This window comes from Condylostylus longicornis, unplaced genomic scaffold (genome assembly GCF_029603195.1).
Source record: "Condylostylus longicornis isolate FDR11 unplaced genomic scaffold, ASM2960319v2 ptg000048l, whole genome shotgun sequence".
Classification (NCBI taxonomy): Eukaryota; Metazoa; Arthropoda; class Insecta; order Diptera; family Dolichopodidae; genus Condylostylus; species Condylostylus longicornis.
Genome location: NW_026578017.1, coordinates 2,092,983 through 2,116,642, shown reverse-complemented (window position 1 = coordinate 2,116,642; position 23,660 = coordinate 2,092,983). Strand labels below are relative to the sequence as shown.

General features: G+C 25.9%; 1 protein-coding gene across 1 annotated transcript in view; it reads right to left on the bottom strand.

The window, feature by feature from the left end:
* LOC129610788 (probable serine/threonine-protein kinase DDB_G0282963) overlaps positions 1-23,660 on the bottom strand; it is a 116,682-nt gene that overhangs the window by 6,618 nt on the left and 86,404 nt on the right. Inside the window, exons 3-14 of the mRNA XM_055523505.1 lie at positions 22,572-22,645; positions 12,782-13,488; positions 12,479-12,559; positions 12,211-12,310; positions 12,031-12,149; positions 11,850-11,958; positions 10,334-11,605; positions 9,898-9,945; positions 4,544-5,581; positions 2,856-3,038; positions 605-711; positions 91-306 (exon numbers count right to left, since the gene is read on the bottom strand). Coding sequence (XP_055379480.1) covers positions 91-306; positions 605-711; positions 2,856-3,038; positions 4,544-5,581; positions 9,898-9,945; positions 10,334-11,605; positions 11,850-11,958; positions 12,031-12,149; positions 12,211-12,310; positions 12,479-12,559; positions 12,782-13,488; positions 22,572-22,645 — 4,054 coding nt within the window. The remainder of the gene's footprint in view (positions 1-90; positions 307-604; positions 712-2,855; positions 3,039-4,543; positions 5,582-9,897; positions 9,946-10,333; positions 11,606-11,849; positions 11,959-12,030; positions 12,150-12,210; positions 12,311-12,478; positions 12,560-12,781; positions 13,489-22,571; positions 22,646-23,660) is intronic.

Below are 23,660 nucleotides of genomic sequence, written 5' to 3'. Positions count from 1 at the left end.
TTGCATGAACTTTTTTATTTAAAACTGTATAAAATAATTTTTTTCAACTTTTTGTTTTTTTGCCAAAACTCAATATCATCGAATAAATACCTGAATTGTACCAACTTGCGGTGTTACTCTTCTTACAGCACTTGGGCTTGCTGGAGTATGTCGAATTGCTGCTAAAGCTTTAACAGTTTCCGCAACATTAACAGTTGATGGTGATGGGTTTTGTTGCTGTCGATCTAATAGATAAGCTGGTGGTGGTGGTAAACTTTCAACTGAGGATGTACTATGCAAATTTTGTTGATTTAAACATGGTGAACTCTAAAAATAAAAATATAACACAGTATATAAGAACATAGCTTTAAATGATACATAAAAACATAAGAAAAATAAACTAAATAATAATTCAAATTTTTGGATATTCTAATATAAAGTAAAATAGAACAAAAACAAAAAAGAACTCTTTAAAACCACTAAATCATATTTCCTTTATTATACTACGGTAATTTAAAATTATACTAACAACAATTTCGTTAAATTTCATTTTATTTTGTCCACAGCAAGACAAAAAAAAATAACTTGCAAATTTTCAATGACAAATAAGCTTGCAAAAACTTACTGGTGTTGACAAATTATGACTTGGTGTTACTGATGAGCTCCTACGTACTGGTGGTGGTGGTTTATTACTATTTATTGAAGAACGTCTTGCTATTCTAGTTACACAACCTGTAGTTTTGTAAATTAAGAGTTTATTTTTGATTTAATAATTTGATTCAACATTGTTATTCTATAATGATTATAATTAAATACTACATTTATACATTCATATATATGAATGTAATTAAAAATAAAACATTTAAAGTATAATAGGTAACCAATAATTAAAATTCGCATAATTATTCAATAATTTAATTTTGATTTTGAATTATACAATTTGAAAAAGTTTGAAATCAAACACATATATAAATTTTGAGGATACTTGTAAAATTAATTTAGTTTGTTTTAATTTTTATAAGGACGACATAATGATGGATTAGGCAAAAAAAAAAAACAAAAAAATAATAAGCATTAATTAATATACATACATATTTTATCCAATATACCAGAATAGTGAAAAAAAAATATAAAAGCTTTTCATTTTATATGAGATTTGAGTAGAAAAAAAAATATAACAAAATTAAGCAATTAAAACAATGAATTTGCCTTTACAAAATTTAATTAATTAAATTCATAATTTGAAATATAAATATTATTTAAAACAATGTCAGTAATAAGGCGATCAAAAGATTTCGTTAGAAAAATATATGTAAAAACGACAACGGTGCACTGTAACTCAGTTAATAAATCATTAAACATTAGCTTTTATTTTACAACATATAGTTATTTATAGAATATAAAGAATTACAAATTTATTCGTTGTTATTTTCTTGAACAACAATTTAGAATTCAGGTTTTTAATATTTTGTTACATGGCACCATTATATTATATGTATGTTTAAATTCATTGAGATAATCAAGTTTCAGTTCCGTTATTAAGATAAATTAAATAAAATTCACACAGAGTCGTTTAGTTAACCTGTCGATTTGATCTTATTGTCGGGCTACAATATTTTCATTAATTAGCATCAAAAAAGCAAACAACATATCTTATTGTTTTCGTAATAATTTTAGCTGTACGAGCAAGTGTAATTTCTTCAAGAGTTAAATTGAATTTAAGTAATACTTCTTTGAATTCATGCATTCAAATTAAATCTTAGACCTTCTAAAATTTTATTATTCTAACTTTATAACTAAATACGTATTTCTAAGTAAAATTTGTTTAATCAATTCATAGTTAAGAAGAAAGTGACATAGTTAAATACAGTGACAAAGTATTTAACATAATGACATTATTTTAAAAAATATTTATTAAAATATTCTTAATCTAAAAAAATTGTAATAAAAAAATTTTGAAAAATAAATAAACATCTATAATTATTATTGCAATAATAAAATATAAAAAAAGTTTTTAGATGTATAGCAAAATTTAAAAAAAAGTAACCCCTGACTTCCATATTGTAAAAAAGATACACGATGCACTGTAAATTTACAAAGCATTATCCTCCATATGCTTATAAAAAAATATCTACAAAGCATTCCATTCAATATTTAAAAAAAAAATTTAAATTTGCAATAAAACTAGAGTAGGATGCTCTGGCGGAAAAAATGCCGGTCTTCTTTATAAACTTTCGGAAAGAAATGCATTATCGGAATCTTTTAGCCCATTTTTTTATTTATTGTTCTTTTAATATATTGTAATAAAGTAGTTAAGTTTTTAGACAAATTTTCAAATGAAAAAATTATATGCAAATGTTAAATTATACGGTTTTGACAAATTAAAATGTAAGTACGCTAAACACAATACTTTTAAACTTTTTGCACTGCTACATTAGATAAAAGCAATTTTTTTTACAATTTGGAAATCTGTTTTCTTTTTATCTCATCTTGATATGTTTTCACTTAGGACCATAAACATTTGACAGTAAACATAATTAAAATAATAATACACAAAACAAATAAAAATTAGGAAAATATAAGTAATAAAATATCAAAATATAAAAGCAATTTTTTAACATAAATTTTTTATAAATATGTACAGGGACTTTGCCATAAACAAATATATGTATAATAGAACATTATATAAATTATAAGTTGAAGAATATTAATTGATAAAATATGAACATAAATACCAAAGTAACGGTAACAATAAGAATAAATTAATTTAAAACTCGTTATTTTATAATGAAAAGAAAATTAAATGAAAATTAAATAAATGGAAAATTAACTTAAAAAACAAAACAAAAAAAATATAATAAAAAAAAAAAACAAACCAGACAATGAAGTCGGTCTAGGTGAAATGACTGGCTTTGTCTGCGACATTGTTGATGATACTATATTACTATTATTATTGATTAGATTTGATTTATTTGCTAGCCTTTCATCCAAGCTTGCTTTGAATTCTTTTGTTATTTTAATATTACTATTAATAATCGATGATGATTGTGTTCGTAAAGCTGTTGATTATATATACATTTTTTTTGCATGATGTTACAATTATTATTATTTTAAGATCAAAATTTGTGTTTTATTTTGTTTTATTTTTTTTTTAAATATGAAATAATGTTAATCAAAAGTTTTTTTGTGTAATTTTTAACGTATTAATTTTGATCTTTAAATTTATGATTACTTATGATTGTGGTAAAACAAATGTGAATATATGGGTGTAATCGATAATGTCAATAATGCCGGTCAACAACAATTGCATCTGAGGATCATCAACCGGCACTCAACATCAATGCTTAAAAACTTTTGCATATCAACTTTCGCATACAATTTTTGCATGCAACTGCTTTAATATCAAATTAATATTAATTTAAACTAACTTGTAAAAAACGTAAAAGTTTAAGTTATTTTTTCATTACAAATATTTCTTAAACTAAATTTAATTGAATAAAATTACTTATTTTCTCAAAACTTTTTGTTTTGCACAGAAAACCAAATCATCAGCAGGAATTTTTCGATTACGAAAATGCCGAAAAATTGTAGTACCATGACAGGAAACTGACATTATTTATTAGGCGACATTTGTTTTTTGCATTATCATAGGTACACTATAAAAGTAGACATCTGTTGACAACATTAAAAGTTACAATACAGATGCAAAGAACTCAACGCGAATTTTACATAATCGATTACACCTTATGTAAACCCAATTTATTATGTTCATTTGTTTTTTTATATCGATACTTTTTTTGATTAATTTTGTAGAAAATTTGCTATTTTATTTTAACAATATTTTATTAGTTTAAATTTGCTTACATTTTTCTTTTTAAGATATTTTTTGCAGTATTATTGTTATTAAGAAAAAATTTTAAATCTAAGTATTAAATAATTACTTAAAAATAATAATAAAGTGTTAGAAAACAAATTATTAAAATTGTTAGTTTCAACTATAATTCTGTTCTTTTTTAATTGTTATAACAGTTAAAATTGTAAAAATCATATTTTTGTGAAATAAAAATTATTAAAGCTTTAAATTTTATTTTGAAATTTAATTCAAAAATACATAATATTGCTATGTTCCCTTCAAAACCCAAAAATTATATTAATTTAATATTAAGAAAATGTGAGCACTTGTAGCACATGCGCTACTTTTGGAGCTTAAGTTTATACACTAATCTATAGAAGATTTTTTGTTCTGGTAAATTAAATAGGTCTATTTACTGTCCTATCTCGGATTTAGAATTATATTAATAATCATTGTTAAATCTATTCTACAAACATAATAATAAACATCAAATGAAAAGAATATGTGCTTTGAATAGGTTCAAGACTTCATTCTTGGTAACCATTGTAAAGACTATATAAATTTTTCTATTTATATAATATTAGCATTTAATTTAAAGCTTTATATTTTTAATAAACAATTTTCTATGAGTATAGTTGCATTCAAAAGATATTCTAACGAATGCACTCAAAAAATCAATCAAACAATCACAAATCAAAATATTTTTCGTACCTGAAGAAGAAGATTCATTTGCTGTTGAAATTCTACTTAAATTTTTTTGTGGAGTTTGATGTTGATTGAATTGTTGTTGTTGCTGTTGTTGCTGCATAACATTACTAGTACTGACTAGTGATTGTTTTGAGTGTTTTCTAAAAGTTGCCGCTATTGGACTTGCATTTATTAATGATGGTGATTCTAAAGCACTACATAAGTTTGTTATTGAACCATTTGGTGTTATTGATGATTTATTTGATGGAAATTGTTCACTTTTAAAAGAACTTAACCTTTGTTTTGGTTGTTCTATATTTTCACCTACTACAATATCATTTGTTGTTTCCTTACAACGTAATACAACAATTTCCGAATTTTTTGATACAAATTCTATATCTGGTGGTATTGGATAACTTTGATCAAATATCATAACATGATGTCCACTATCTGTATCTGTTATTTGTAACCGATCACTATTATTATCATATTCATCACGACCAGCAATACTATTACCACCAATACTTGGATTATTACTACAATTACTATTAAAATGAGCAAACGTTGGATTTTCGAAGCCGCTTATTGAATTTGCATCTTCACTAACATAACGTGATATCTCTGAATCAGAATATGCAAATTTAACATCACTGCCACTGACATTACCAGTACTTTGTGTTGAATAATTTAAACTACCAATTGATATTTTATCACTACCATTATCAGTTTCTAAGCTTCCATTACCATTACCAGCAATAATATTATTGGTACTTTTAACATCATTTAAACCAACAACACTATTATTTGTATGATTGTTATGATTTGTTGTGATGTTATTACTGCTATTTCCTGTTAAGCCATTAATATTTATTAATGTATTTGTAACTGTAGTAATTTGAAATTGAAACGGACTTGTACTATTACTATGATCAATGATTGAAAGCGGTGCAAATCCATTCTGTTTATGTGCAGCTTTTTCTTTCATTTCATGCTCACGTTGAAATGAATCGAGTTCACCAATTAAATTGTTTAATTCTTTTATTGAATCCTCATAAATTTGATCTTTTTTTGATCAATTTATTTTATTTTAATTTTTGTTTGATCAATTTTATTTGATTTATTTAAAAAAAAAATTTTTTGTTGATTGTTCATTTTAATCAATTAAATTTTGTGTTAATTTTTAGTTTGCAAAATTTAAAAAAATTTATTTGTTTTTATTTTTTTGTATTAATGTTGTGTTTTGTTTATTGATTGCAGTAAATGATGTGTTTATAATTATTTTGTTTTTTATAAATTAAAGTTTTAAGCGCATTTTGGTGATGCAATAATATTTTACAGTTCAAATAACAGGTTTTTAAACAAATGTTATATAAAAATGCATATATAATATTCAAAAAAGTTTTGTTTTGATCAGGTGTATTATAACAACAGGATTTGAAATTAATGCAAAAGAAAAAATAAATTAAAAAAGTTTATAAAATGAAAAAAATATAATAAAATTAATTAAAATATAAAATTTTTTAATATTAAAAAAAATCATGCTAAAAAATAAATATATAATAAATGCATGCTTATATAAAATAAATTTTAATATTTTATAATTTCCATCACTTTTAATAGCATTTTTTAAATAATATAATTTATATAAATAATTATTAATTTTATATTCATGTTAGCATATACATGTAGAACCAAAAAATACAATCACTTAGTCTATAATATTTTATTTAAGTTAGCTTCGAGCGAAATGAATCAAAATTTTAATAACACAGTAACGTAAATAAAGCTAAAATTGCAATTTCGTTGATTCAAGATTTGATAATAAATGAGAGAGAAATGGGAGATAAAAATGTTTTTAGCCGAATGTCGTTACTTTCTTTTTAGCAATTGCTTAAGATTTTATTATTTTGCTTTATTTTGTTATTTGAAATGAGTCCAAATTACAAATTATATATAACTATGAAAAAATTGATTATGAGTGAGAGCTTGTGTTTTTTAGTAATTTATGTTTACATGATATGACAGAGTTTCTTGAGGAGTAACGATTTTTCTTAAAAATTTTAATATTTATTTCGTAAAATATTGAAAAGTAATTTTTTTTGAAAAGTAAAGTAGTCGTATTTTTTTTCTTTGATTTTCAATTTGATGTAGCATACTATACCAATCTTTCACTATTTTAGTAAAATTCATAAATAATGTTATTCCCCGAAAAACACTTTTTACCTGGTTAAACTTTTAAATATATAGAACTACATGTATATGCACAATTTAAGTTTTAATTTAAATTACAACATATTTGAATATTAAACTAAAAAAGAAAGAATTAATCAGCGATTAAAATACAATTTTTGAGGTAAAGATTTTTTTTAATTTCCAATTCAATTATCTTTGAAAATATTAAATATTTAAAAAAAAAAACTTAATGCTGGAGCAGTGCTTTAGATTGCAAATTATTTTTGGATAAACACAAATTTAGGTATAAAAAAATATGTATATATACATAAATGGAAATATAAAAAAACTTATATACGTATATATATACGATATTAATTGTAAAAATATAAATTAATAATCTTAATAACTGTATAAGGGATGCCGAAATTCTTAAAAATAATTAAAGATATTCAAAATAAAATTATCAAAACTTCCACAAAGATCCTAAACTATTTTCAATTAAAATTGCTTACTGTCCTTGTTATATACCTTAACATATTGCACGAGTGCTCTTTGTAAAAGTTTGACAAAAAAAAAGAATTAATGAAAATTCATTAAATTTTGGAAGAATCCACAAATCGTTCATATTGTTAATTAAGTCAGTATAAATTTTCATTGAATTTTAAAAAAAAATTAATTACTGAATTATTAATTATGTTCTATTGAAAAATATTTTAATAAAAATATTTGAAAATAGTTTATAAAAATTATTCAAAATAAAACGATTTATACGTATTTAATATTTGTAGTACAAGCTATGCATAACTTTATTGTACTCCAAAAGCATTCTGAAGCTGAAGCCAATTTCGTTTTAATACCTCAGGGACCCCAGCCCTAATAAGTTTTATTATACATAAAAGTATTTATGCATTTTCACCATAAAAGTTTTATTTTATTAGCATACACTACATATTTTATATATTAACATATTACAATAGAAAAGTGTTATTTTAAATAGTTGTTAGGCGCTATTGACCTTACCGATATTTTTTAATATTAATTACTCTCGATCGTGAATACCTTGTTAATTAATATTGTTTTATAGTTATTGTTTAAATTTGTACATAATTGCACACATATTATTATCTTAATTTATTTTAAGGAATTAGAAAACTAATTTTGAAGTGATAAATAAAAGTAATTAAAAGATAAATAATGTATAAAATTCGCTAATTAAAATGTAAGGTTTTATCAAATTTCACAAATTTAAAATTACAGTCGGACTCGTTTATAAGTAACTCGCATAAAAGCAAAATTCCTTTAAAACAAAATTGATTTTATATAACCTTTTACTTCCTCGTTCTTAGTTTACTCGTCTATAAACAAACGGTTACAAGCAAAAAAAAGAACGCATTAACCTCGATATCGCATTTATATCGATATCCTTTTACCAGCAAAAAAACTTTAGAGTAAATTTATGTATTATGTACATGAGTAAAAAAACCTTCTCAAAAGCAAAATTTATGTTTATAACTGAACTCTTTCAAAATTTTAAGTGTGATAGAAAAACCTTGGTAAATTTTATATTTGAATTCTATTTTCATTTCCAAAGTTGATCCAAAGCAATAAAATGTAGCTATCACAATTTTAGTATAAGAAGCTCCAAATTGGAGCATAGGGCCGTTGCATGTCTTCATAGATTCTATTGAAGATTTAGTATTTTTCAAACTATTTTTTAAAAAATGTTTTGGTCTAAAAGACATAGCAAAAAATCAAATTTTAAATTTTGAGATTTTTTTAAGGAATTTTAACTGAAAACTCTATATATCAAATAATGTAAAATAATGCAACTTTGCAAACTTATAAGCAAAAATATATTAGAACATTTTTTCATTCGATGATATAAATATTTCTAGAAGTGCTACAAATCGTATAAATCGTTTTATATTTCTACAAAATAAAATTAGATTTAAATGGTGAATATTTAAAATTTATCATATGTTCTAGAAAATTTAAATTGAAAAATTGTTGTTAATTTGAATGCATTCTTTATTGCAGCTTTTCAATAAACATTTTACGAATTTATTTTTTTCGAAGTATTTCTTTTATATAAGAATGATAATATAAAATAAAAGGAACTAAAATTTTGTGAACATTAAATTTTTTGATTCTAAAAATTGTACAAACTGTGTTATATTCTTTCTAAATAATAAATTTTAATTTAAATTGCGAATTCCTTAAAACTTTTTCTTAAGTAGCAAATACATTTTTTGGATAAAAATTACGTTGCAATGGATTTTATGTAGCGAAAAAGCAACACAGTTTCTACTTAAATAATACGTAGCAGTGTTTGAATTTTTATTTTTTTATTTAAATTGAGTTATTTTTGTATTTCTCACATGAAAATATCAAAAGGGCTGCAAGAGCGTATACGAAAAGGATAAAAAAAATAACTTGTAATTTTTAATAGTAAATTTCTTTTTCTTTCTCTTTTAATTTTTAAAATGAGTCTAAAAAGACCTAAAGAGTTTCGATATTAGAAAAACTTCATGTTGTTTTACGATTCAAATTCAATCTGTGACATATATAATCATTTTAATATTTATTATATATAATATTTTAAGTTTAAGATATAAATTAACCATCTTCTATTAGGCCATTGTGCAGACAAAACTTTTAGTAAAATTGGCATAAGTGTTTTTTTTTTTCATTAGTTTTAAGTATTTTTTTGCAGTTGATGATTTCTGGCTTTATATTCGCAATTATTCTTCTCAAAAATTAGTGGTATTCAATTTTAGTATAATATGTACTTAATAAAAAATTGTTTTTTAAGCTGCAATATGTAACTAGTGTGCATTTCAGCTGCTTAATTGCATTTTTTAAGAATTTGACATTGCAAATCGTAACAAAATAATATGTATTTAAAATAAAAAAAAAGTAAATTTAAATTTTTTTCATGTGCGTTTAATATTCTTGTACGTAAGGTAACATAATCTAAATTAAATTGATTCTATAAATATACCTAGAGTGTATTTTCATTATTTTATCGTATTTTCTGTAGTTTTTGTTTTTGAAAATTATTTATAAAATAAATAAATAATATTTTCGTATATTATGATTATTGTGATAAAATATATCGTATATATTCTTGCTTGCAATGTAATATCTTTATTTAATATCCTTTGTGTTTGTGATATCAAAAAACAGAAAAAAAATGAACTTACCAAGAACATCACAATCCAACACTGCTTCAGCTTTTAGAAGAATATCTTCTTTAGGTCGTAAAATATTCATATTTAAATATATTTTTTGTTTTTATTTGGAAAAGAAAAGATTTTTTGTTTCGCTTTAATTTTGAACTCAAATACGTAAAAAGAGAAAGCGTCCTATCTTTCTTTAATATTTTATAATCTTAATTCAAATAAAAATAAGTTTAAAATTAAATATAACTTTTTTGAAAGAGAAAAAGATTTTTAGTATCAGACATAGAAATCGTGTTCAAAAGGAGTTATAAACTTTTTTAAAGTATACTTGAATTTTAAAAGCAATAATCTTTGCAAATCCTTTAATTTTTCGAACTTATTTTTATTTAATATTTAATTTTTTCTTTCATTTTTCAATTTATTACAATAAATCTAATACAAGAGAATATAATATTACCTGGATCCTTTTCACTAATAGCTAAGTTTCCACTTGATGACTTAAAACTCTCTTTGTCTTTTGTTGAATATATACTGTCACCAGATGATGTTGTCGAATGTGTACTTCTAGTATTACTCAACGGTAACATTGAATTTGCAGCAGCAGCAGCTGCCGCCTTACTTGCTTGCTCAAACATTGACATTTTTTCAAGTACAGAACCACGAGCTTTCTCATCAACTCTTGTTTCTACAGAATTTTCATTTATATTAGAATTTGAAAATATATCTGTGTTGTTAGTACATGTAGAGGATGGAGAATTATTAGCTGTGGTTGTAGTTGTTGAAGTTGATGTTATTATCGAACAAGTTTCCCCATTTGATTCATTATTTTCAGTAATTTTTAGTATTTCATCATGATTAATATTGATATTACTATTATTAACAGTAGGGGTAGTAATAGAATTAGAGGGAATAGAATTAGATATAGTAATAGTATTATTAATATTGGAACTTGTAGAAATTACACTAGGTGAAGAAAATTTAATAATGGTAGACGTTGTAGCAATAGAAGAATGATCTTTATCATTTAGATCAGTATTACATGCAAATGGATTCGTTTGATTATTTAATGATTGTTGTTGTTGATGTTGCTGCTGCAATTGTTGTTGTTGTGGTTGTTGGGACTGGGTTATTTGATTTATTTGAGAAGTAGTTGTTGTCATGGTATTATAAGAGGAATTATTTGAAATATTATTTGGTAGAATATCACTGTTAGTTAGATTGCTATTAATGGACGGATGTGTGTTATTATCAGCACCTTGAGATTGTAATTGAGCTGTAATTTTATTATCTGTAATTATTGAATTTTCACTAGGTTGTAAACTATTATCACTATGTTGTGATGCAATTGTTGTTGTCATGGAATCTGTTGTAGCTGTTATTGTTACTCCAGTTGCAGTTCCCGCAGTAGTATTTTTATAATCACTTTGTTCACTTGGTAATTGCATTTGGATTGTTAAAGGTTGTTTTAATGATGATGATTTTGATGAATTTTCCGTGTTTATATTGCGAACTGGTTTTGGCGGTGGTTGAGCTCCTTTTGCACGTTGAATAGTTTGATCGCTACCTGGTATATTATTTACACCTGTTGTAGGAGCAAGAGGTGGGCTCTTTTGCATTTCAAGCGATTGTTGTACTTGCTGCGTTTGTGGCTGTTGATTTATTTGTTTCATTGCAGCCATTGAAGCTAATTCAGACATGTTAACATAAGTTGGTTGATGTTGGGGTAATTCTAATGTTATATAATTAAAAATTAGTTTTAAAGTTAGACTAGGAAGGGTGGAAACTCTTTTAAAATCTATGTTATATTGTTAAAAATTTAATAAAAGAAGATTTTGAAAATTAAATCCCCAAAACATTTAATTTAGAAAAACAGTTTTTTTGTACCACCGTACCAAAAAAACCCCTGTACATAATTGTACAGAATTAGCTTAACCGATATAAGTAATTGCATATAAATAAAGCTTAATTTATACCTTTAGTAATGTGGGGAGGAAGTGGTGAAGGACATTGTCTTTGAACCAGATTCGGATTACTATTCCTCGGTCCAGTAGTTGAGAGAGGGCGTTCTAATGATGAACAGCGCTATTTGAAAATGAAAAGAATAATAAAATCAAATATTTGCTTCATTTAAAACAATTTCAAATCATAATTTACAATTGGTAATGGTGGCCTATTGATAATAGTCGCAGGCGATTTTTGAGATTCGATAATTGTTTCTGGGCTTTGGAAGGTATAAACTGTAAGAGCCGGACGTTGATGTCCTTTTTCATATGCTTGAAAAGAATTTGATAAAATATTAATGTTGCTGCTTTGTTTTTTCAAGTGAAAGATTACCTGATGAAATTGTGTGAGGTCTATCAGCTGTTTGAACACCATCTTGCGAATGTGGCGGCCAAGTTGACACTGCGTGAGATTGGCTAGTTTGAGCTGAAGCCTAAAACCGAACGAAATTAAATTAAATAAACTTTTCAATATATATTTTAATCAGAAAACTGAATTAACGCTATAAAATTCAAAAAGCATATTTAACAAAGACGCAAATTTAATAAAAGACACCAAATATAAATAGAAAAGGATAAAAATGAAATATAATTAAAATAACCTGCGCAGTGAGAGCCGGTGATGAACAGAATCCACTATCACTGGATTCGCCAGGCTTTAATCGCATAGTCGGTGGGACTAACTAAATTAAAAAAAATGAAAATTACATCAAAAATAAAAAAGAGAAGTAAAACGAAAAAAAGAATAAAAAACAAATACAAATAAACAGTTTTAAATATAAGCTTTGTTAAGAGGTGTACATAAATCCAGTAAAAAATTCAGCCAGGAAAATAAAACATTTACAAAAAATTCAAAAATGAGCTTAAAAACAGCTAGATATAGGAAAATATTAATAAATGCAAACCTGAGACAGCGATCTTTGATAATGATGTCCTGGTGAACCGGATCCTGAACCAGAACTATTCATTGAACTTATCGAACATACAGAACTTTTCCTAGAGCCTAATGAATTTGAACAGCCTTGTGAACCAGAATTTCCACCGGGTGATTCTGGATAAAATTGAAATGATGATTTTGATTCTAATATTAATTCTTCAGATGACTGTGGTAATATATCGGGTTCTTTAGTAACAATTGCTATAGATTGCATTGCTTCTTGTAAATGACCTAATTCAGACATAACTTCACATTCTTCTTTCACAACTGGTTGTAACATATTAACAAATGTACAATAACGCCGACGCTCTTCAACCATTGCTGATCGCAAAGATTTTCGTTCAACATCTTCTAATTCAGCACGTCGTAATGTTACATCTTGCATATGTGAATCCACCAGGGATTGCATTGTATCTGATTGCCCTTTACGTGCTTTCTTTTGTAGCCTCAATGTATCACTTGAACGTTTTTTTAATTCGGTACGACAACGTTTATATTCTTTGGCATGATCCTTATCTAATGTGGCAACATGACGTTTCCAGTCTTCTAATTTTTCCTGTAACGGTACTACAAGACAATCCATGATTGCAGTTGTAAACGTCTTCATACGTGTTTCAACAGCTTTATGCCGCAGACAGACGCGTGTTAAAGCTGTGCCAATATCTTTTGATGCCCCTTAAAGCAAAATTTTATGAATTATTTTCAAATTATAAATTTTATTATATTTTATTATATTATTTTTTTTAAATAATAATACATATTATATTTTTTTCCTTTGAAAAAAATTAAATGAACAGTGAATTAATCATCGTCTACTAAGAAGGAAAAATCAATTTATATGTGAATATAACCGTTGATTATAAATAAAAACGAAATATGACTCAGTTGTTTGTATAAAATAAAGGCAATTGTTTTAATACAATAAAAGGCAAATGTAAATAATAATTGCTTATAAATTTAAATTCGAAAAACGCATCTGCGACTTATTTAGGTTTTCGTTATATATCAATACAGTTGAAAAGTTGTAAATTCAGTAGTTCCAGAAAAGAGAATGGCTGAGAACTTTTTTATAATAAACACGAATCTATAAATTTTGAAATTGAATTAACGAGTTTCTTTAGAGATTCTAATTTTTTATTTTACTACTTTTAATTGATTTCGATTATTCGCTTTTCAATCATTTTAAGTATTTCAATAAAAAAAAATTTTAGCAGATCAAAATAAGAATGAAATAAATTCGATTCAAACCAACGTTTTATAAAATAACATGTTTTCCTTAATAGTTCATTGATATCTAAATTGTTAAAATTTTAGATTTGTAAGAAATTTAGCAGTGTAACAAAAAATACTATTTTGAAAATTTGAAATTTTTGTTATTGACATGATATTATCGCTGCAGTAGAAGCGAATCGTTATAATTTTATGTTACAATACGTCTTCAAATAAGTTTTCAAACAGTAGAGTTTTGAGGAGGCCATACTTTTATAAGAGATACAGAGATACATAAGAGATTACATTCTCTCAGAGAAATAGGTTGTTGACAAGAATTAATTATTACAGCAGATTTCAGCTTTTAAGTGAAGTAAAAATTTAAATTCTCCTAAAATTGCGCATGTTATTGAAACAAATATATTTGTTTTATTCTTCCCAAGCAGTTGAATAAAAAACTTTTCTCCACGTTCTTTCAAAAGTGCAAATATTCTAGCCTTGAAAATAAAATATAAAGTTTGATTTTTCTTTCCATTTTTACAGCATCAACACCGGAACACAATCATAATAAAAGCCTATATGATTCAGTTTCGCAGTTGTTTTTATTTGAATACCAGATCATAATGATTACTTCAGTATATAGTCTATACATTATGTACTTGAAAAAACTGATAAAAAAAATTATTTCTACGCTTCAAAGTTGTATAATTTTAAATGTTTCAGAAATATTTTAAAGCAGCTTATTTATATTATATACATAAAAATAATGGTAGAAAAAAAAAACAAAATAAGTGAAACAAAACAAAACTAGGTCGGAATTTATGGAAGTGCACAGAGGAAATAAATTCAAAAACAGAAAAATTACTTAAAATAAACCTTGCACAATATGAAAAAAAAACCTTGATGTTATGAAATCCAAGTAAATAAAGTTGGGTCAAACCAATGGTTTGTATTGTAGCACTTTTCCCTTCAACAAGTGAAAATTCTGCTTTTAAATACAGTCTATGTATACCTATCACACTATTAAAGTTATTTTCATTCATATACAAAACTATTTCTAGGATTGCATATATTTAGGATGATGCATATATGCAGTCTTTGAAATAAAGCAAAAATTAATATAATGGACGGACAGAGTGAAACTAATAAGCCCTTTTTTTTCAAAAAATTTTTGGAAAAGTGCTAAAAAGTGGATTACATTTTTCTTTACCTAATGGAATAATTGTAGAAAAATCAAGGAGACTGCTGCTTCTCCTTCTTTATCCCCCATTTAATTATATTCCCACTACTTTTTTTCTTAAAGATAATTATTTTCAACTGAAAATGATAAAATCCTTAGTATAAAATGAATTTCTTTGGAGATCCATTATCATATAACTACCAAATCTATTGATTTTTTCTTTAATTTTTTTATATATATTTTAATATATACAAAGTGACGACTGTTTTATGTTGGTTTAAAAAAATTTACTAACTTATTTGAAGGAATAGGAAGTGTCCCGAATCTCACAAAAAATCATGAATCAATTACTTGGGCTTACCCTTATTAGTTTTGATTTTGGATGCGTAAAATGTAAATGCCCATTATTTTTTGAATACTATTTTTTTGACAGCAGTGAACAAATTGTTTCATTTTGAATTTAATGAAAAGACAAGACAAATTGAATATGGAAGATCGAGTATTTAATATTAAAAATTAAAGTTAAGAAAAACTTTTAAAATTGCAAATGTTGAAATATTTTTATATACTCGTAGATGCATATGGAAATTGCACTATCGACCACTTTTCAGCACTTTTCCAAAAATTTTTTGAAAAAAAGTGCTTATTAGTTTCACTCTGTTCTTCCGTTCGTCCGTCTGTCCGTGTGTCTGTTTACAAAACTTCTACACCCTTGAAGATAGAAAGCTCAAATTTTATATGTATGTTAATCTTTACTCGAAACTAATTTTCGTTGAACGAAATTTTTACTTATTTTCCCCCCTCTAAAAGTTATACCACCCAAAGCCTTAAAAATACCATTTTTCAACTATTTATTGTTGTAAAACCATATGCAGTTTTCAAATTTCGAAAACGCAGAAAACGCAAAAACGGTGGGTTGCTTCTTCTACCACGACATACTATACTTGAACTTTAAAAAAACAAAATAGCCGTTAAAATTTACCGTTATCTAAAATCCGTTTTTTTCCAAATTTTTGATAATACTGCTTTTAAATACGGTCTATGTATATATACCTACAACACTATTAAAATTATTTCCATTCATAATAAATATAATTAATTAATTTAATTAATTATAATGCTTATAATGGGGGGTTAATATAATGCTGGATTTTAAGGGTTAACTACGTGAGTTAAGAAAAGTAATTATATATTTTAATGGCATGGAATTTAACGTTAGCTTTCAGTGTTTGTGGAAATTTGAAAAAACTTGCGGTTTATAACTTGCGGTTCACAAATATAAGATGCCAAAAATTGAAATTTTATAAATTTCAAGAGATTAGCTAACTTGAGAGGGGTTGGAGGTGGAAAAAAATTTTCTTCTAACGAAATGAACTACTCCTACAACCTGAGGTCTGGGAATTAAAAAAACGATTTCGAAAGATCGAAAAAAAAAAACCGATTTTAGATAACGGTAAATTTTAACAGTAATTTTGTTTTTTTTTTTAAAGTTCAAAAATGGTATGTTACGATAGAAGTAGCCAGTCACTACTTTTTTGTTTTTGCAAATTTGATAGTTAAGTATCAAAAAATATTTAAAAAAATGGCATTTTAAGGGTTTTGCGGCCCTATAGCTTTTAGAGGAAGATAGGTAAGAATTTTCGTCTACGGAAATAAAAGTAAAGATTTATGTACATACATATGAAATTTCAGCTTTCTATCTTCAAGGGTGTGAAAGTTTTGTAAACATGTTCACCTACGGACGGAGAGAGTGAAACTAATAACGGCCTTTTTTCAAATATTTTTGTGAAGTACTTAAAATAAATACCATCTAATACACATACATATGTACATATACGATATAACAATAAATAATTCTCCATTATATGAAAGCTTAATAATAAGAACATACTCTTAAACGTTAATATAGAATGGGTGAATGATTTATAAAATGAAGATTATTCGTTTTTGAGTCATGTTTGAATTTATGTAAGTACTTGAAAATTCAAGAGGAATGTTCATTACTTATTTACATTTTTTTGAGTACAATAATTTGAAAAATAACAATATAAATAGTTTAAACATTTAAACAGTTAAATTAAAAATTAAATCTCTTAAATAGTTAAATTAAATATTTTCTAAATAGTTAAATTAAAAAATATTCGGCAAAGTTATCTTTAAGTAAGTTTATAAATACGTTTTACATATAAACTCTCATGTTCTGTATGCGTATATAAGTACTCGTAGTGTACATCGTTAAACAAGTGAATACTTTCAAAGAAACTCAAAGAGTTATGTTGGTCATATGTTGTAGAAAAAAACAACTGCAAATCAATGAACCAATATAAATATGGTCTATCTTATGCCCACGGTGTTGTCCTTCAACTTCAAGTTGAACCCAAATAAATATTTTTTTTTCTAATCAAAGTGCTTTAGAGTAAAATTTAATTAAATGGTACTTTAGCTGCGCATGTTAAATAATTTATCTTATAAATTTGTTTGACACGCTTGCAACTTTATCGAACGTTGTACGAGTATTCGCAAACTCTCTGTTTCACAAATAATTGTAACGAATATATTTTAAACTAAAATAAAAGTGTTTCCTTTCTCAATTTGTTGTAAACTTTTTTTCAGAAATAAAATCGGAAACTGATTTCATTTTAAAAAACTCAACTTCGTTGAACTTTTTTCCTTTCCATATTTATGGAGTTATAAAGCAACTAAGCTTTAAATTAACTTTTTTAGATTTTTTACATAGTTTCAGATTAATTTGATGAAAGCTGTTTTAATAGCTTAAAAGTCACTGATTTATAATAACTTAAAAAGATCTTAATCTTGACTATTTATTCCGGGCACGATAAGCAGAATCAGCAAACATTTTATATTTGAGAAGTAGTAATTTTCAGTAGAATCAATACAAAAATGCCCATACGTTGAATACAACATCCTATTCTAAATTTGTAAATAAATTAATTTGACTTAAATTTATGTATTTTAATTTGTGACTCGATTTCTATTTACAACTGAATAACATAAATTCAGGAAGAGGACGGTTTTGAATGAATTTTCACACAACTACCAAATACGAACCAAGTAATAGATAAAATTTGTGAAAATACAAAATATAGAAATTTTTAAATAAAACAATCTTATAATTAAAAAGTTAATTTATACACCACAAAAAAATAAATGAAAAACTTTTTTAAATCTTTTCATAAAAACTTCATAAGTTCCTCTTTAATGTGGAACATTTTGTATATAAGACGGATTAATGTATTCTTTACTACATTCACACATTTAGATGTGATCTATACGAAAGCACAAATTAATTTTTTAGCACTTTTCCAAAAATTTTTTGAAAAAAAGTGCTTATTAGTTTCACTCTGTCTGTCCGTCCGTCCGTCCGTCTGTGGACACTTTTTTTGTTTACAAAACTTCTACCCCTTGAAGATAGAAAGCTGAAATTTTCTATGTATATAGATCTTTACTAGAAACTTATTTCTGTAGAACAAAATTTTTACCTACCTCCCCCCCTCTAGAAGTTATACCTCTCCAAAACCCTAAAAATGGCCTTTTTTAACTATTTGTTGCAATGAAACCATAAGCATTTTTGAAATTTTGCAAACGCATAAAGGCAGCGGCTTGCTTCCCCTAGCGCGGTATACTATAGTTAAACTTTAGAAAAACAAAATGGCCGTTCAAATTTACCGTTATCTAAAGTCCTTTTTTTCCAAATTTTTGATGTCGTTTTCCTTTAGACCCCAACCTGTAGAAGCTTGAAATTTTAGGGGCTTTTAGAGATTAACAAATAGTTCATTTCCTTGGAAGAAAATTTTTTTCCATCTCCACCCCCTATCAAGTTATTGCCTCTTGAAATTTGTAAAATTTGAATTTTTGACACCTTATATTTCCGAAACCGGAAGCTTTTTTAAATTTCTATAAACGCAAAAGGCTAACGGTAAATTCCATGACATTAAAAAATATAATTATTTTTCTTAACTCGCACAATTAAACCTTAAAATCGAGCAATATGTTAAACCCACTTTATATTAATTTTTGCTTTATTTCAAAGACTTCATGTATGCATCATCCTAAATATATGCAATCCTAGAAATAGCTTTGTATATGAATGAAAATAATTTTAATGGCATGATAGGTATACATAGACTGTATTTAAAAGCAGAATTTTCACTTGTTGAAGGGAAAAGTGATACAATACAAACCATTGGTTTGACCCAACTTTATTCTTTATTCTGTTCTAAAAATATATAAGATAATCTTTTATATAGTAGAATGAGTATTTCAACAACTTTTAGTAAATAAAACCGCTAAAATTGGTTTTAATATAAAAAAAAGAATTTCATATTAACATTTATGTTTTTTTCCCATTATTATAACAAGCCTTTTCATCTACATATACATAAGGGATTATAATACATATTACGAGCTATATATTATTTTTCATTGAAAATAGCTTTATAGATTTTTTGTATTAATTAAGTAAAAATTCTACAATGGTAGGAGTAGATGCTTCATCAAAAAAGTAAGTACATACATAAATCTTAAAACTATATTTTAAAGAATTTTAATATTGTACTTTCTTAAGGCTAATGATGATTTTTATCTGGAATAGCTTAGTGGTAAAGTAAACAGAAAAGTAAATCGATTCATGCTTTTAATGACCCTCTCGATTTGTGAAATTTCAAAGATCTGTGACAAATTACAAGAAAAATTATAAATAGAAATAAAAATGTTATAGCGAAAAACGGTAGGACATGTTTTATTTAAAAAGTATCGAGCAGTCTCCTTGTCTTGACGTGAACTCTATAAAAAATACATTTGTTTTCAGAGAACACTTTAAGAACTCTAAAAAATATTAAACACCAATGATTCAAAACCCAAGTAGCTTTACATTTGTTATCTTTATTTCTAAAATAAAAATGGCAACACATTTTGTACAGGGTTTGTATCAGGAATCATTTAACCACTTCAATTCAAAGGGTTTAGCAGCATATATACTACATATATTTGGAACATTCAGTTATACTATAGTTATATACATTAGTTTGCAAATATTAATTAACTTAAGTACTAAAAAAAGCTAAGGATACGCAAAATTAATAATGAGATACATTAGTCTCATAGAGCATAGATACTTAATTAGTCAAACTTGAAATGTATTAAAATTATTTTCAGATCAGTTCAGTATAATTACAGTTAAACAAGTTAACCGATAAACAACTTAAATATATTATAAATGGTAATTGGACGATAATCGATGTTGATGACTACCAAGTTTGTCCAAATTCTAAAGGAATCATTCGAAATACTAAGAATCAAGTGGGCAACCACTTATTAATTTCAGAGATCTCCTTCCGTGCATTTTCTAAAAAAAACCAATATTTTACAAGGAATCGCAAGTTTTTTTATATATTTTTTTTACTTTTTTGGCACAAATAAAGCAATCATTTGATAATGCAACAAGGGAAAATTTTTATTTACAACACAAAGATTGTAAATGAGATTGCTAAGGACATTAATATTTAAAGAAAACAAAAACATTGTTTATTTGCTCTTTTCCAGCCTATATTTTGGGAACAACTACAAAGTGCAAAGACAAAATGAAAAAAGATTCTTTTTCGTTCCACAATTAACTTTTCTTTACGAGAATGTAACAAATTACCAAAGTTTCTAAAATTAAGAAAATTTGCAACAGAATTACTTGCTTTTTTAGGGTTGATGTTTATTAAATTAGAGATTAGGGATACTTTTAATAAAATATTTTGTAATGCAACTGAATTTGACTTTTTTTTCTTATATAATTATATAAAATCATGCAAAATCGATGAAGCCCTATAAGCAGAAATTCAATAATTTGTATCCATTTAAAAATTCATTTGGGTTTTGCTGCCAAAAAGTACAATTTTTATGAATGAAAATACATACACAAAACTACAATTTCATAGAATTTTATTTTTAAAAAATGTACGATATCTTAATAAAGTTGGGTCAAACCAACGGTTTGTATTGTAGCACTTTTCCCTTCAACAAGTGAAAATTCTGCTTTTAAATACAGTCTATGTATACCTATCACACCATTAAAATTATTTTAATTCATATACAAAGCTATTTCTAGGATTGCATATATTTAGGATGATACATACATGAAGTCTTTGAAATAAAGAAAAAATTAATATAAAGAGAGGTTAACATAATGCTCGATCTTAAGGGTTAATTGTGTGAGGTAAGAAAAATAATTATATTTTTTAATGTCATGGAAGCAAGCCGCTGCCTTTATGCGTTTGCAAAATTTCAAAAATGCTTATGGTTTCATTGCAACAAATAGTTAAAAAAGGCCATTTTTAGGGTTTTGGAGAGGTATAACTTCTAGAGGGGGGGAGATAGATAAAAATTTGTTCTACAGAAATAAGTTTCTAGTAAAGATCTATATACATACAAAATTTCAGCTTTCTATCTTCAAGGGTGTAGAATTTTTGTAAACAGACACACGGACAGACAGACGGACGGACGGACGGACAGATTGAAACTACTGAGCACTTTTTTTCAAAAATTTTTTCAAAAAGTGCTAAAAAGAAAAGAATAAAAAATTTTGGCAAAAACCTTAATACGTATATATGTTCAGTTGGTATATACACAACTTAGTTTGTGTTTTATAAAAAATATTATACTGCATTAGCCGTTTATGAGACAATTAAATAGAGCTCCCATTAACATGTCGTTTCCTTGCTTGGATTTCTCTATTTTCTATACAAATTCTCCCGAACAATGGAATTGGCATATTCAAAAGAATCCTTTTATATTAGCAAACTAACGAACTTATTACAAAAGTTCAAAAAACTTTGTTCATTATATTCTTAGATAAAGTTACAAATAAAAATAACTTCTGATTTAGTTACTTGCACAGAACAAGCTCCAAAAATTTATTGATTTAATGCATTTAAAAGGGAAAATTAAATTAAAATAGTTTCATAGAAGACAGACTTTTCGCTTTCTATTTCGTTCTCCTTTTGTTTTTCTTGCAAATGGAGATGGTTGATTTCATCACACAGAGGCCATCTTAAGCAGTGAAAAATTCAGAATTCACAGAAAAAACATATGACTCCAAACTTGGGTGCTCCTCTATACTTCGTTTCCGTACACATTCCACACAAAAATTAAAATGAAAAATTGTATTTGTGTGGAATTTTGATTTTATATGTGTTTTTTAAAATGTTCTTAAAAAAATTTAAACGATTGCCCCTCTATATTAAGACAAAAGTGCAAATGATAAAAACAAAATGTAATTTAGAGAAAGATTTTAAATTGATATTTTTGCCAGAAACAACTAAAAAAAGAAGCAAATCTAAAAAATACAAATAACCAAACTTACCTCTAGAATTCGTTGCGGCGTCTGCTATTTTCTGGAACGCATCCAAATATGCTGCAATTGCTTGAATAGCCGCTCTGAAATTATAAAATAAAAAAATTATAACAATTACTAAGTTCAACAAAGTTTGGTCAAACCAATGGTTTGTAAACTGGAAATTTTCCCTTCAACAAGAGAAAATACTGATTTTAAAAAAACTTTCTGTAACACATTATCAAATTTACTTTCATTCACATATGAATATACACATTTCAAAGATTGGATAAATTTAGGATAAGCAATGTATGTAATCTTTGAAAAAATGCAAAAAAAAATATTTACAGAGGCATATTATTGAAAATTTCAAAGATACTTAGGGTTTCGCCATAGGGAATAGACAAAAAGTTACATTTTTAGGGTTTCGGGTGATTATAACTTTGAAAGGTGGAAAAGAATTAAAAATTTTCTTGTACGGAAATAAGTTTCTAGTAAAGATCCATGTATACATATATAAAATTTCAGCTTTCTATCTTTAAGGGTGTAAAAGTTTTACAAACGGGTCCACGGGCGAACGGACACACAGAATGAAACTAATAAGCACATTTTTTCAAATTTTTCTTGGAAAAAAACAGTGCTTTATTAAAGGCATAAAAAGAAGCCACCTTTCTGCCCACGAGATTATACCTTTCTATTCGAGATTATAGATTCAGCCTGTACGTAAATCTTTTTTTAAATATATTAAATGCTTTTTTTTATAATTTCAAGTTGAATAAGCATGCTACGCGGCGGACATATCACATAAGATTATCGTATATCTACAGCACAATATCAAGTTACCGCAGTATGAATGCAACTCTGATGCTAACTATATTTAAAAAGGTTGCAGTGAAATTAATATACGAAAATGTAAAAATGTTAAATGATTTATAAAACTTGTCACCAAAACTAGACACCACATTAAGTGTAAAGACTTTTTCATTGCCTTTGATTAATTTCCCCTGTAAAGAACTATCAATCACTTTCCCCCTACAAATGTTCCAAAGCATTTAAGAATATGAAATTAGCCTAGCGGTAAAACTCAGGACCGTGTTCGATCCTCGCGAGCGACTGAAA